At 42.3% G+C, this 15152-nt stretch overlaps 4 protein-coding genes across 8 annotated transcripts in view; 2 read left to right on the top strand and 2 right to left on the bottom strand.

Moving 5' to 3' along the window:
* Positions 1–33: 33 nt before the first annotated feature.
* LOC124198867 lies at positions 34–2537 on the bottom strand. Of its 2 annotated transcripts, XM_046594933.1 has the most exons (6): positions 2366–2537; positions 1896–2303; positions 1568–1835; positions 1317–1489; positions 620–1253; positions 34–555 (listed from the first exon to the last, which is right to left on the bottom strand). In XM_046594933.1, the coding sequence occupies exons 1-5, from the start codon at positions 2414–2416 to the stop codon at positions 669–671; spliced, it is 1485 nt and encodes a 494-aa protein (XP_046450889.1). In that variant the 5' UTR covers positions 2417–2537; the 3' UTR covers positions 34–555; positions 620–668. The 2 variants fall into 2 exon arrangements, with proteins under 2 accessions (XP_046450889.1, XP_046450887.1); XM_046594931.1 differs by lacking the exon at positions 34–555 and having other exon boundaries at positions 583–1253.
* LOC124198870 (iron-sulfur protein NUBPL-like) lies at positions 2538–6525 on the top strand. The gene is made up of 8 exons (XM_046594936.1): positions 2538–2660; positions 2727–2859; positions 2926–3091; positions 3149–3525; positions 3629–3729; positions 3904–4051; positions 4128–6278; positions 6368–6525. The coding sequence occupies exons 1-6, from the start codon at positions 2583–2585 to the stop codon at positions 3976–3978; spliced, it is 930 nt and encodes a 309-aa protein (XP_046450892.1). The 5' UTR covers positions 2538–2582; the 3' UTR covers positions 3979–4051; positions 4128–6278; positions 6368–6525.
* LOC124198871 (zinc finger MYND domain-containing protein 19-like) lies at positions 4087–13033 on the bottom strand. The gene is made up of 5 exons (XM_046594937.1): positions 12902–13033; positions 9613–9779; positions 5790–6093; positions 5548–5703; positions 4087–5354 (listed from the first exon to the last, which is right to left on the bottom strand). The coding sequence occupies exons 1-5, from the start codon at positions 13016–13018 to the stop codon at positions 5244–5246; spliced, it is 855 nt and encodes a 284-aa protein (XP_046450893.1). The 5' UTR covers positions 13019–13033; the 3' UTR covers positions 4087–5243.
* A 581-nt stretch (positions 13034–13614) lies between these two features.
* LOC124198858 (serine/arginine repetitive matrix protein 2-like) overlaps positions 13615–15152 on the top strand; it is a 37565-nt gene continuing 36027 nt past the window's right edge. For all 4 annotated transcript variants that reach the window (XM_046594913.1, XM_046594915.1, XM_046594914.1 and 1 more), the window contains exons 1-4: positions 13615–13754; positions 13871–14647; positions 14710–14858; positions 15009–15129. In XM_046594913.1, the coding sequence (XP_046450869.1) occupies positions 14715–14858; positions 15009–15129 (265 nt within the window). In that variant the 5' untranslated portion in view covers positions 13615–13754; positions 13871–14647; positions 14710–14714. The remainder of the gene's footprint in view (positions 13755–13870; positions 14648–14709; positions 14859–15008; positions 15130–15152) is intronic.

The raw sequence follows: 15152 nt of genomic DNA, 5'->3' as shown, positions 1-15152 counted from the left end.
CTATTTTTGTTAACTTTGCTCTTTTTATCATGAAAGAATGGGAGTATGCCTTAGTTAGTTGCATCCATCCGACTGTAGAGATTTGTTGTGTTTCACCAAACTTATCTTTCACTTCTTCGTTGTCATCACTTCTTCCCTACTTGAGAAAAGTGCATTTTCTATCATCTCTTCGTCGCCGTCTTCTCTTTTTCAAGGGGAAACTCTTAAGAATGAAAAATTTTCGTAATTAGATGATTCTTTTACGATTTTCGGCCTTGTTTTTTGTTTGACAGATTCTTTTCTTTCTATTAATACCACCGCCCTTTTATTCGTCTCATCGCACAGAATATTGATGAAGTTTTTACGAATGTCGATTTAATTCAAATGCAAACCAATATAAGAAAACAAATGATTTGGAAAACATGTTGTGGAAAAATGAATGTTTTTCTGTAAACTTTTATCTGAATTGGTTAACGTCGTATTAATTTCTTCCTGAAGAAATTTGTTGAGTTATTTTGTTTAGTTAGATGGCAATTTCTAAAAAGTTGATGAGAGAAATTCGTGTTAAATCTTCACCTGATCTTCAAAGAAAAGGAAAGTAAATTACAGTTTTTATCTTTCATTTTAATAACAAACTGACTTCAGAATTTTGTTGACATTTAACTTATGTTGCATTCCAGACATTGTCTTTAAAAATCATCAAACAAAGAGTCTGTGTCCACTCCCTGGAGAAATTGTGAGAGGAAATTCTCATCCGCATTTTCAGATTTGTTACCAGGACCTGTGGTGATGGAAGGAGCGGCGTTGAGGACGGGCGACGATCGATTTGGTTGATGGTAAGGTGCCGGACGAGGTGTCGAAACAACTGCAGATGGAGATTTGAAGCTGAATTGGCTGCCACTTGGCGGACGAATGGGCTGTGCAATTGGATTTAGGGATGGACTGATGGATGGACGTGGTGTCGTGCTGATTGGCGGTCGAGGTGTCGTATTAAACGCCGGCGGTGGTGGCAGATTTATTGGCGGTCTCATGCGGTTGTAATTTGAGGGAGTTGTAAGCCGTTCGTTACCCCTGTGGACAATGGAAGGGGTTCCGAAACGGGTCATGGTCGTCGCTGCTAATGCCGAACCCGCCGAAGTAAATAACGTCATTGGAGGCTCGATTGGTTCCACTTCCGACGCTTCCGCGCTGGTCATTACCGGATCACCATAAATAACCGGTTCAGACAACCATGTAATGAGATCTTCCTTGGCAAATTTTCGTAACTGGGTAATCTTGAGAAATGAAAATGTCCATGACACTATTTTTTTTAACTCAATGTAAATTATCCAATTTACCTCGTTTGTTTGTGAAGAAAAAATCCCAATTAAACACTTTTTGGTAATGGTGACGAAGCAGTTTGGGGTCATGTGAAGAACACTGGGTCGACGCAGCACAAGAACGCTACCCACTTGAATCAGCTTCCCATAATCCGTGATAACATCTTGAAGTATGCCTCCTTTCACTTCGCCTAAACGTGAGCAAGGCGAAAAATGTTTAAAATTCGCAATATCGAGTCTGTTAAAAAGAAGAAACAAGTTGTAATTACCCGTTGGATCTTGAAGGACGCAACTGACTTCATGCGATATAATTGGCGTGAATTCGATCTTGGATATTCCGACAACCAATAAGGGCGCGGTTAAGTATATTATTGCAGGGTCAATCGTTTTTTTAATCATTTGCAAGTTCATCTTACTGCTTTCCCAAGAATTCTTGACCTTCAATAAAGACAAAGCATTGTCCCAACAACAAAGACCATCCCTATTTGCCAAGTTTCGATGATTTGGTTTTGTGCCCTTTCCTCTTGATTTATTTTCCTGTACAACAAGAAAGTGATTAGCATGATGTAGATGGAAGTTCAGGGACGGGACACTTACGGTGGCAAGTTGGAAGAGCCCAGCTGGGCCTGGAAATTTTGCTGGACCTTTTTCAATTTCTGGTCTGTCATGTAATTTTAAATCATGTGTGGTTTGTTGTGACTTCAGGGAATTACTTGTACTTCCTTGAGAGTTGATGGTATTATTCAAGAAGTCTGTATTCCTGTGTTGATGAATTGGTTTATCCTTCAAAACTGAACTTGGGCGTTGCTGCTGCCGTTGTGAAATCAAGGAACTGGTTTTCGGAAAAGGATCAACTGTTTTAGGTAAATTTGGAATATCATCATCATTTTCCCAATCCTCTTCTACACAATTTTTGGACTGGAGAGTGCTGTGAATTGCTTTGGACGTGTGATTTGAAACGACTTCTACTTCTTTGACATTCTGTTGAGTCGCGATTTTAACCACCTGAGGAGTAACATTTTATATTAAGAAATGACATATACAAATTTTATGATAGAAAAATTTACTTCATCTAAATCAAAATCAAAATCTTCATCGCTATCATCATTCCCCAACATCGCAATTGCGAAAAAAAAATCCTATGGTATTAACTGTTAAACCAACACTTGTTTACGTTTCGAAATTTGAGTGTCGTGATTTCATAGCGGCAGAACGAAACACTACGTGGAAAGATGTTGTTGTAAAAGTTGATAAACAGATGGCGGCACTTTAGTAGTAAACAACATGGCTCTTCGGCGATTTAACTTCGGTGTTACGTTATCATCATGGAAAATGAAATATTCAACCCACAGCGATCCTCTGGCAAGTCCATTTTAATTATTTCACTTTGCACCAGTTTAAGCTTATCGTGAGGTATGTGTATTTTAGGGTACAAATTTAAAAGAACGGCAAGCTCAAATGATGAGGAAAGGTTTGCCGGTCAAGAAACCGATTGAAGGTGTGAAAAATGTCATTCTAGTGGCTTCTGGTAAAGGTGGTGTTGGCAAATCAACCGTGGCAGGTTCGTTTAGACTACAATAGTATAGGATATACTATGAAGTTCTCACCAACATTCTTTTGACCGAAGTGAATCTTGCTCTTGCCTTGAGTCGGCACTTGCCTTCCCAAGATGTTGGTCTGCTAGATGCAGACATATTTGGACCTTCGATTCCCACTATGATGAATTTGTCTGGCAATCCTCTGTTGACTGATAAAAACCTCATCAAACCTCTCGTCAACTACAACATCAAATGGTAGCAACAGTTAAATGTCCACTGATTTCTCAATTACTAACCAGCTGTCAAATTTAGCATGTCGATGGGATTTCTTGTTGACAACAATGCTCCAGTCATCTGGAGAGGTCTCATGGTCATGTCAGCTATCGAAAAACTTTTGCGTCAAGTCGATTGGTCGCCTTTAGATTACCTGATAATAGACATGCCACCAGGCACGGGCGATACCCAACTCTCCATAGCGCAAAATATCCCAGTGGCCGGTGCCATTATCGTCACCACCCCACAGGAAATCGCGTTAATCGATGCCCGCAAAGGGGCGTTAATGTTTCAGAAAGTCGGAATTCCCGTCGTGGGACTTGTCAACAATATGGCTTCCTATGCGTGTCCAAACTGTGGGCATCACAGTCATATTTTTGGCGCCACGGGCGCTGAGAAACTCAGCAAAGAAATCGGTAATCTAAACCATCGTGCATAAATTTGTAGACCCCTCATAAAAATCTGTTTTTCCCCTTTTCTTTTTCCACTCTGCCGGGTTTTCGTTCAACCATCCAACAGGTGTAGATGTCTTGGTAGATATACCGTTAGACACCTCTATAATGGAGGCTGCCGACGGAGGCTATCCCATCGTTATCTCTTCTACAAGCAATAATCCTCTGGTATTACTGTTATTATTACGATTATTACCCAAATTGTTACAAAACTCATCTAAAAAAGCTCTATGATCGCTCTCGAGAGTTAAAAAGTAGTCACAAACGCGCGCGGTTGATGATTTATTTGTGTTGTTTTGCCATCGTTCTTTTTCTTTTCTTTCTTTTCTTTCTACTACGCAGGTCCAGGCGTACATGTCGTTAGCCGAAAAGGTTCTTAGTCGATTGAGTGCTATTAAGGATGAGCCGAGCCGGTGAGAATGAGTAAAGAGATAGTAAAAAAAAACAAATTCAAAGAGCCATTGGAGAGAAGAGAAAAGAAAAGATTTGTGTGAGTAATGAAAAATTGAATTTTTAATATCCGGGTGTGAGAAAAAGTTTCATGCGGTTTATTTTTTGGTTGTTAGTGCGACTAGACATCGGCTTCGTCACGTGACCTTTTTTCAAACTATATGCCATCCCCCATAAGCTCGAAAAAAATTGGAAAAAAAAAATACAATACAATTTTAGAGAATTGAAAAAAAAATTTTCAAATTTAAAAAATTGTTGGACGAAAAAGGAATAGAAAACATGGAGAAAATTGGTTGAGTCGATCATGGGAAATCCCCATCATCACGGAATTTATCAGTTTTTCCTTGGAAGAAGGGAATTCAAAGAGGTCATCGTGAGATCAGCAAAGAAAAGAGAGCCAAAATTTTTTCAATTTAAAAAAAAAAAATTGTTTAAAAAAAATTTGTTTTTCCGAAACTAGTTCGCGGGAGGGAAATTTTTCTTCTTCTTCTCTATATAATATTATAGGAACACGAGTAAGTATAGTAACAAGGGGAAAGGTGGGAGGGACACACACACACAAAAGAAGGATTACAATGATGCCAAGGATCCATCCATCCTCATTCTCTCGCACCCCCAAAACAGAGAAGCGCATAAATTCTGTACAGTGATAAATTCCGTCCGGGTAGTAGAGAAGGAGGAGGAGGCAAAAACGCTTGTTGGATGTTTTTTTTGTTGTTGTTGTTTAATAATTTCGTGTTAAATTTTTTTTTTTTTTTAGTTGTAAATTAATGGTTTCATTTCCAAAGGATTCCCGACATATTAAAAAGAAAAATGACTTCTAAAAATGGAATAAAGGAATGTGTTAGTTTCACATCTAAAATATCCCGTCACCATGGTTAGTAGCGCCCGAGTTAATTTGATGATTCCCATGACAATGCATTTGGAGTTAATTGAGAGTTAATTTTTTTTTGTTGTTGTTTAGTTGTTTTGGTTTTCCTTTCATCATCTTCTTCCGTTTGTCCTAAACTGGACAATGACGAGTTCGTTGATTTTCGTCTAGCTCCTTTCTCCACGAATTTCGTTTGCTTTTTTTGAATGATTTTCTCTTGATTTATTCTTACGGTAATGTACAATCGAGTCTTTTTTTTTTCTTTTCTTTTTTTTTTTCTCTCGTTAGTTAGTCGGACTGTTTCTGTTGAGGTGGGTAGGGGGGTAGAATTAATAATGCTGAGGAAGGAGGTTTTGGGTTTTTAACGCTCCGGTGGACGCTCCACGACGTACGGCCTCTTCCGTTCCCGGCAGGATTTCTTGTGAACGGGCCAGTCCTTTTGTTGGCAGTAGGTCCCGCAGTATCTGGCTTCCTGTGAAAAAATAAAAATCCCCAATGCGGTTAGTCAGTCAGTTAGTTGAGTATAGCGCAACGAAATGAAGTTGGCTCCCAAGTCAAAGAATGCTTTGTTGTCTACCAAAAGATAAAAGATGTCACTCTCTGGCAATGGGATATGGATATTCTCGTCTTGACTGTGACTGTGAAGATGAGCGACTTTGACATACCTGACACCGTCCGCAAATAGAGAATTCCCTGAGCTCGCGTTCCATATTCGTGCACGGCGGGTAGTGGCACTCGTAGTAGCAGAAGGTATCGTCCTCGTCGTCAATCACCTCGCCGTTGACGTTGTAATAACGCGTGACTCCCAGCTCGCCAAAATGCTAATTATCCATTTGCCGGGGGGGGAGAGAAGGGTTTTTAATAATGTGATCTAATCAATTTTTAGGAAAATGTGTACGCTTCAAACCTCTTCGACAGGATCAGCGGGCAATTGTTGGATGGCGGCCCAGTAAAGCGAATGCTCCCGGGTGGTTGACGACGATGTGTTTGCGACGTCGTCGCAGTGAATGTTGGTGCTGGACGACGACGTCGTCGTTGTCGTTGTCGTCGTCACGGTGGCTCGGTGAACGATGTTATTAGGATGGCGACCGCTAGGTGGTGGCGCCGTTCCTTTGGCCACCAGATTCAAATTTTCCAGCCGATTATCCACCGTGACGCCGTTGCGGTGAACGACTTGGAAGCCCGGCGCTATCCCTCCACAGTGTCGCTCCCTGCACACAATTCAAGAAATGGAAAAATGAAATAAAATAAAATAAAATAAATGACTGAGAGAAAGCCAATGAATTTTTCGGGATTCATAAATAATTGAGCCATCCATCCGTTAGTGTCACGGTTGTATGCGCCGCTGCTAAATTCAAGAATCAACTAGGGAGAAATGAGGTCGGGACCGGCAGTGGTAAGCATTCTCGCCCGCTACTTCTTTCTTTTTTACCTCCTGTCCATCTACTTTATCGTTGACTGCAGTCCCAATTAACATTTCAACAGAGATGCAGCAGCAGCAGCAGCGAGGGGACTTTACTGGTACCGTGTAAGAGGGACGCGAAGAATGCCTCCGATCCACTTCTTCTTTTTTGACCAGCTGCCAAATGTCACCCCGCCGCAACGTGCAACGACAGCAGGCCGGCAAACAATTCCAGCAAAGGTAAGCAAAAGAATTTTGTTCTTGGCTTTTGCTCCTGTTACTTTTTTTAAAAGTTTCGTTATGTGGTGCGCTGTCCCCGATTTATATACATCTTTAAAGGCCATCACGAAATACCACGTGTTTTGTTGGCCGGGCGGATGCTCAGCTTCTTGGCTCTGATTCTCCCTTCTCTCTCTTTTGTGATTGCGCTACACGTACCGCGTGAGGAGGGTCCCGCTGCCATAGCGACGGCAGCACAACGTCAAACTCATCGATCGGCTAGCGAACTTCTCTCTCCCTTTCTCGCTCCCTATGATTGCCTTTGCAAAGCTCACGCGGGACGCGCCGTTATTGATGGGCGACGAGCTATAGCGTAGCAGCAGCAGCAGCAGCAGGGCTAGTGTTCATTTCAACCCTCCCGCGACGTTCGTTCGTGCGTCCTTGGCCAAGACTTTCGCTTGTGTTTTTAAAAGAAAAGAAGGGAGGTTATATTTATATATAAAAGACACACGGAGAAAACTTCACGAAATGTAATGAAACGCAAGGGGGGGGGGGGAAACTTGCACGGTCGAAATCGTTAAGAACAAGTTTCAAGTTTCTTCTTTTCGGGACGGAAATTCGGGACTAGATTCTTTTTTTTTTTCAAAGATGGCCCAATCATTTGAGCAAATCATATCCTCCATCGAACCGTGCAACCAGCAGAGCGTTACGATCATTTCGTTTTGTAGAGAAAAAGATATTTCAAAACTGTATATTCTCACGGCTGTTGTGGGTTTTTCTTCTTCTTTCGTGGCGACAATAGATACAAGTACAACACACACGCAGAGAGCCGGTCGCTTCGGTTGGTTCTTCTCGTGATCCGCCATCCAGCGGAATGGAGTTGTGTGTGAGCGTTAAGAGGCAAACAAAAGAGCTATAAGATGAAGTCGGCGGCGGCTTCATTGGCTGCGCTGAACTAAGAAGACCATTGGCCCCTGCGAATTTTTTTATTTTAATAACGGCTGACTGATCGTCTCGAAAAATTTTTGGTTCTCACGATCCTCTCCTCCAGGCATCGTATAAGTATAGGCTACATTATTATTATATTGTGTCAGAGCGTCGGCTCTCGGTCCGATTCAGCGCAACGCCGCCAAGTTTGAGATATTTTTTTACTGTTCTAAAGGTCGAGGCCAGCAATCTTGGGCTCCAGCGACGTGTTAATAAAAATAAGGGAAACATTTTCGCTTTTTTGGTTGTTGTTGTCCATTGTGTGTGTGTGTGTGTGTTAGCCCCCAACTGGATATTCAGGGCCTCGAGGGGTCCCTATTGAGAAAACGGTGGACCCAAAGCTCGGAGCTGTTGATCCGGAAATGGACAAACGGACCTAGCAGGAAGGAGGCGGGTTTTTCTGTCCAGGTGCACTGCTGGGCGGTTGTATACATACATACAACCCAAGAAAAGGGAGGAGTGTGGGTGATAAGCCAGCTGCTATTTAGATGAAATAAGCTAAAGGAAGAATCTCCTTTTTTTGTTTGGTTATTCCAGAACTCAAAAGAAATTCTTCGATCTGACGTCAGGAAATATTTGGGGATATCCGATCGAGTTGAATAAGTCGACGGAATGTCATCTCTATATGTAATATGTTTTTTTCTAGGGAGGGTAAAATAAGAAGGTCACGACGGACCAAATGTTTCCTTTACACAAAAGCTCTGAATGAAAAAAAGAAAAGAAGAAAACCGACAGATGTACGAACGGCTTTTTTATTTTCTGCTAGTGCAGCTGCTGTCGGGGCCTGCCTCCTCCTATAAGCAAGGGGGGTATATAGACACCCGCCAACCACCTGGTTTCGTCCCCGTTTATTCACTAGAGCAGACGGCAGCAGCACAAACCTCCTATTATCACCCCCCACTTCTTCATTAAAAGCAGCAGCCCAAGACTTCTGGCGGCAGCTGAAACCACCACAACCAGAAACACCCGAAAAACCACTTTCTTATTTTTGTGTGATACACACACACGTACGATAGAAGAGCGGCGGCCGTGGCGGTTACGATCGGTTATTGTCGTGAGTTCTACTCGGGCCGGATCCCGTCGAGTCATCCCGACCCGAAGAGATGGCGGAACCCGTTAGAGTGTCATCACGACGAAAGAAAACCCTTTGCTTTTGTTTTTCTTCTTCTCGATGGCAGCACGATCATTCCTGTAGCTCTCTTAGAGCTCGACGCAATCATTCGAATATAACCCCCCAGCCAACCCCGCAAAGGCACACACACAAAGTTGTAAACAACGACAACTACCTGGAAAGTGAACGAGTTTTCTGTTTTTTTCTATTCGGTGGCGCACAGGAGGAGGAAATAACCGGCGTCGTCGTGTAGTACAAGAAGGGGGAAAAGAAGGTGGACTATGTAATAAAAAAGGTACACACTAGAGAGCGAGGTACGGGAGCGAGTAAAGTGAACATACGCAACAGCGGGGGGAAAAGAAGAAGAAAAATAACAAGACGAAATGGTAGCAGCAGCACTTGAGAGCGGTGCCAACGAACCGAATCCCTTCAGGCCATCATCGCGCTCTTAGATCTTTTCTTTTTCCAGCCAGCAAGAAGAAAAAAAAACTATCCACATAGACGTGTACACTATAGTCGATTTTGTCACACAAGTCTTTTACCATCGTCGCCATTGTTCTCGCCGCTACGAACTGGCGCACATTTCGTCTCCCAAGATAATCCAGTTTCTTCTTTTTCTCGAGATATTTTGAAAGAGACCAGATTTTTCGGTCGGTTCTTCATTGGCTCTCTGTCGAAAATGAAACCTAATCTCAGCCGCAGTCTCTCCCTCTCTCGATTCTTTTTTCTATCAACATAAATACATCATTGCCTGAGCCAGCAGCAGCAGCTCTCGGGTTACATGGGAGTCAAAACTCTTTTACAAGAAGAAGAGGAGAAAATGGTGTATCGAAATTCGTCGAGTCTTAAAGAAAGAATAGCAGCCGTTACGCTCGCAGAGTCAACGGACGGATGCACTTGGCTCATTTTATTTTCGAAAGGGAAAAAAAAAAGAATCGTGAACGGAAGTTGGAAGGGGGGAGTCCAGTCCAGTCAAAAAATAAAAAAAATAGTGAATTGGAAGAAACTTACCACAATAGCTGGTGGACGTAAGCACCCGAACTGCGGCCGCGGGCGACGTCGTAGGCATAAGCGAAAATCCGAGCGCCTCCGCCGTTCCGGTCGACGTCCATCCGAGCTTCGAACGCGTATTCCTGAACGAGTCCAATGTCCCTTTCGTCCAGCAGAGCGTACTTGACCTGGAATACATTTTCAGACCAAAATTGAGTTAATTAATTCGACGTCAAATAATCATCAGGATTTTTTTTTTCGGGAGCGGGGATTTTTATTTGGACCGGATGCAGAGAAGGGGGGGGGAGGAGGAAGGTCGATTCCGGATGCTCAGAAGCCTCGTGATTGTATCCTCAACGATCGATCCCGTCTCCCATCCGTGCGTGCAATTTCTCTTTTCCTTTTTCTTCTCTTCTCTTTCGGTTGTTGCTACGGGATTTCCTCCTTATCCTCCTCCTCCCCCCCATTTGAAGTTCCCGGAGAATCCAGCGGGAGAGGAGGAGGAGGAGGAAACGAGTTGAAAAGGGCGGCGACGGTGGACATTTTTTCTTTCTGTCTCTCTCATCCCGCGTCTGTGTGTCCTCTCCCATCAAACGGAGCGAGCAAAAGGCGCGGACGGAGAGAGGAGCCAAGTGTCTGGCTCCCGAAGAGAACCCGCACCACTACATTCACAACCGATCAATACTTTCATGTTTGGGTGGGGTAGGAAGGATGGGGGGGGGGACTCGTCCTTGTATGATCCGAGATCATTCAATGGGACCAGCCCCTGAGAAGTCAAGGCCCAGGCCAGGCCTGGGCCGCCACTTCATCCGCAGTCTATATTCCTCTGACTGGACTAGTCTGTTCTTCTCTTGCCCAGCAGCTTGTCTCTCTCTTAGTGTTTTTTTGTTTTTGTGTGTCAGACTTGACTACTTAGTGTGTAGAGTTAATCTAGTTAGACACACAGACTCTCTCTTTCTCTCTAATCTCTCTAAACTCTTGTGTTGCCAATGACGCCCGGATTATCATTAAGTTGTCGCCTAAATTAGATAAAGAATCAAGGCGCACACATATAATGCACACACACACATTAAGGGGATATCAAGATTGGCCTTATCATCGTAAAAAAATAAAAATGAAAAACTAGACGGTCTTTTGTTCTCGATTCATTGCGCGTCCGTCGGGGGGGAATTTTTTATAAATTAAAAAACACACACACAAAGAAGAAACGCCGTGATGAAACAACAACAACAACAACAACAACACGAGCTTTTTCTCAGGCAGATATTCTTCGAGTTGATGTTGAAAAAGTCGTGACTGTGTGTCTTTCCTCTCTCTCAGTCCAGAGAGTTGATTGCTTTTCATCATGTTTATTCTGATTCTATACGTAACCCAAACCCTTCAATCGTGTAATACGCAAATAAGTCATCTGCCTCTTCTTCTTCTTCTTTTTCTTCATTCCCCCGCTTGAATGTTTGGAAATAACAAACGGGTTTGAGCCCTCCGGGGCATCAATCTGTTTGTGTGTGTGCGACTCGGGTCTATACTACACCATGGCAGTTGCTACTTATTTCTTCTTTTTTTCTCGAGTAGACGATGACAACAAACAATAACGAAATTGTAACCAGAGCTTCTTGCTTGGGTTCCTTCCGGAGCTTCCGGCACTTCCGGCGTTTGTTCATTCCCTCTTTTTTTTTTTTCGAGTAAAGTAGAAAGTTCATTGTTCGGACTGTTTTTTTTTTGTGGTGTGAACCGCAGACTATACTACCAAGGCTAAACCAACTTTTATTTCATTTTTAGGAAAAAAATAACAGATGAAATATACCACCACCACCACCAGGTGATGAGCGGACGCCGGCTGACCACTGAAGGGTTTCCCTCTTTTTAAACAACTTTTAAACAACAGTAGTGGTGGCAACATCCTATGTGTACTAATTCCTTACAGAGGGGTGGTTGGGAGGAGAACATGACAGCTCTCAAATAAAAATAAAAAAAAGTAAGTTAGACTCCCTTTTTCCGGAATTGAAAAAAAAAGTGATATTCACATTTTCGGACGGAAAAACATAATCAAACTTCCGCTCCATTTAGTTTTTTTTTTACTGTAATAAAAAAAAACTTTGTTCATTTCAGGGGAAACAAAAAAAACACAGCAGGGATTGATGAGCCATTGCAAATGGACACGCATTCGACAACTATTCCAGTAAAGCTTCGCTTCTATTCTCAACTTACACATATTTTTTCAAGATCGAAATTTTCCCACAGTGAAACAAAAAGTTCCCGAGTGAAAACAAAAAGAGTGGAAAAAAACCACAGAGAAATTTTTTGGTTTTTTTTTCTCCCCCGAAACCGCAAAATGTCCGGTTTCACGGCCGCGCCGAGTCATCGCTTTGACTTTGAGAAAAAGAGAAAAAAAAAACAAAAATTTTGAAAAAAGATTTCCGAGTTCGTTGTCGCGGTGAGGAGACAAAATCCGGTCTTGTATATCTTATATTTGAAAACAGCCCCACAATAAGTTCTTATTGGCGGTTGCCATAGTTCCACGTTAAAAAAAAAGGAAAAAAAAAGAGACTGTTTGTTTGAGAGACGGCCTTATCGATGACTCGTAGCGACACACACAAAGTCCAAAACGAAATTTGTTCTCTTCGAGTTCTCTTATCACTTTTGGTTATTTTCTTCTTCGTCTGTATATTTACTTTGACCTTTTTTTCTAGCTCTCTCAGTTGAACTTGGCATCATTCAACCCAACCGCTTGTGTTTGACGTCAGTGTACCGACTGTGCCGCCGTCGTCCATGAAACTATCGCAAACACGAGTCTCTGTTTGGGCTCTTGTTGTTGTGTAACTACACCTACAGTATACCATAGGCTCTCTTTTTATCTTATCCCAACCGAGTGATTTCCCGTAGTCGATCCATAGTCATTTTTCTATTAAATTTTCTGCCTGGTGGAGGGGCAGGAACTCAAATGTATTGATCCTTCCTTCATCTGTGATATAGGATAGGGTCCTCCTCCTCTTTTCATAATATACAACCGACGTGGGGATAAACCGTTTGCCCAGAAAGATTGACATTTGCAATCCAACGCAGTGTCAATCTCAGTTTTTTTTTCTCCAAACATTTTTTCAAGATGAAGAGTAGCAAAAAAAAAAAAATATTTTTCAATTGAATTTCTTAAACGGACTGAGATAGAGAAGGACGGCTGAGTGACAGATGAATGCCGAGAGGGAAAGGATTGAAAGGGGCCAACAGGCTAGTTGATCAAATAGTCAAAAAGAGATTTGAGAATACTGTTTGTGTTAAGAAATAAAATAGTATAAAAAAGAAAAAAACGAACCTTTCCAGCTGCCCGGCCGAGTCGGACAATGCCCAGTTTCAAACCGGAGACTTGTGAGGATGTTGAAGACGACGAGGACGAGGCTCCACTGGCGTTGGATGCGGGTAAGATTTTCATCTTTGAAAATGTGTCTCGACTCTCTCACACTGCTGGCAAAGGGAATTTTGTTCACTTTTGACACTGGCAACAAAACGAATGGCAAGAATTGTCGATGACAGTTCCATACACATCCAACGTATGGAAGATGCACACAGAACGATATATCTACGTATATACCAAAAGTTAACCAAAATCTAATCACATCGGCAAAACTAAATTATTTTTGGGGGTGGAATTATCTTTTTTTTTTGCACAAATCCAAATTTCTTCGTACACCACCCCACTTGCAGTAAATATAATGGACCGTGGCTAATGTCGAACCGGTCTAGTTGAGCTGTGGCCGACGACTGAATTTTCAGATGCGCTCGTCTGCTAGTAAGTAGAGACTCTCCGAGCGCGCGCACTTGAGTTTGATTTTTCTGCTGGTAGGGGGGCGAGAGAGCTCTGTGCACAAAGGAATAATGTGACTCTCTTATAGTTAGCCCTACACTATTTCACCATAGCCGGTTTTGTTGGTCTCTCTCTGTGTTGTCTGCACTGCTATAGCAGAACGGCTCACGATTCTCAGCTGTCGCCGACTCGCTCCACGACTCTCATGCACAGCCAAAAGGACCCGTTGCTTTTTTTTTTGTATGTGCGTGTGTGTGTTTGAAGAGAGATAGAGCATGCGGGTTGTTGGCTTTAGCAACTTCTTCCGTTGTGTGTGACACGGGCGACCGGATCGCTGACTGCTGTTCCCTCAGGCAATGTTAATGTACGTTATACTTCTTCTTCTTTTTTTCTTCTCCGGCTGTGTGTACGTGTTTCCCGTCTGTGTTGTATATATACGTCCCGTTAACAGTTTTTTTTCTTCTCTTCTCTTTTCTCTAGAGAGAGTAGAGAGCATGATTAAAAGGAATGGCTGAAAATTATCATAGAAAACCAGTGTTCGTTTTCAGTCGAACGGGCGTCAGCAGCACACGACCTCGTCACGATCAAGAAATAAAAACAAATAACAAAACTCACACCGGACTTTTTTTTTCTTTTTTTAAAATAAAATATAAAAAAAAAGTTGATGGAACAACAACCGCATCACCGGTTCGAAAAATATAAAAACGTCTTATCAGTTTTTTTAATCTGCTTTTTTTTAATAACCCGGGTAATAGCTTCAGAATAAACGAGTTCTGTCTTTTACTATTTTTTTGTGTGTGTGTTCTCGTGACTTTTTTCTTTTTTGAAGTTGTGGACTACATTATTTATGCAGGATTAGTTTCGATTTAATCCAATTTGGCAACCACCACGTTTTCACGTCGTCATGACGACGACGAGAAAACAATTCGAAAAGGCCGACAGAGTGCGACCGGGTAGTTTTACGCGCCTCTTTGTCGACTTGTTTTGTTTGTTGTGTGAATTATGGTGTGCAAGTGCAGGTTCCCGCCCAATTAATATTCTTGGCTCAATACACCTGTGGTGGTGGAGATTTTAATAACGTTTTTATCTGGAATCGATTCTTATTCTTGGTCTTTTGATTGTATTTCTCGTGGTTGTGAACTTGGGGTGTGATTCTCTAAGTGATGACAATCTAGTGAAGCCAAGACTTAAAAAACCCAACAACAAACAAAGCATTTTAACTTTTCCTCTACAGTTTCCGGGAAGACCCATTCAATGGTATTTCCAAATTATAAGTTGATCCTAAAGTTGATGCAATAATGTTTTCTTGTGTTGCTCAGGGATCATGCCTCGTCGGTTGGAAATCCGTACCACCATTCTGGGGAAAAAATCAGACGAGAGAAGCAGAAGGAAAGATGCCAATGCTAATGATCTCTATGCAGATGAAGCTCTGCAGCTGCTGGAGGAAATTGAACAGCTCAAATCGAATGTATGATTGAATTATGTGACATTATCAATTCAGTTGCAAATGCTTACCTTGTAAATTGATAACGAGACACTTGTTCACGATTCTCAGTCAGGCCAACAGGTGGCCTCCCTGGTAGCAAACATTTTGTAATTTTTCTGTTTACTTCTCCAGATTCAAAAGACAGATGAAAGGATCCTTGGCACCTACACAAAGTCTCCCTGCAAAGCCAAGAAGAAAAAGCCCGAAGTCCCTGCCAGAAAGGTTGTCTACGATGTCTTCTACCCAGCCATGGGTGAGTGCTGACCCACACACTAT

The sequence above is a fragment of the Daphnia pulex genome, chromosome 7 (assembly GCF_021134715.1).
Source record: "Daphnia pulex isolate KAP4 chromosome 7, ASM2113471v1".
In the NCBI taxonomy this organism is placed as follows: Eukaryota; Metazoa; Arthropoda; class Branchiopoda; order Diplostraca; family Daphniidae; genus Daphnia; species Daphnia pulex.
The sequence above is the reverse complement of the archived record's forward strand: the minus strand, read 5'-3'. Positions and strand labels throughout refer to the sequence as shown.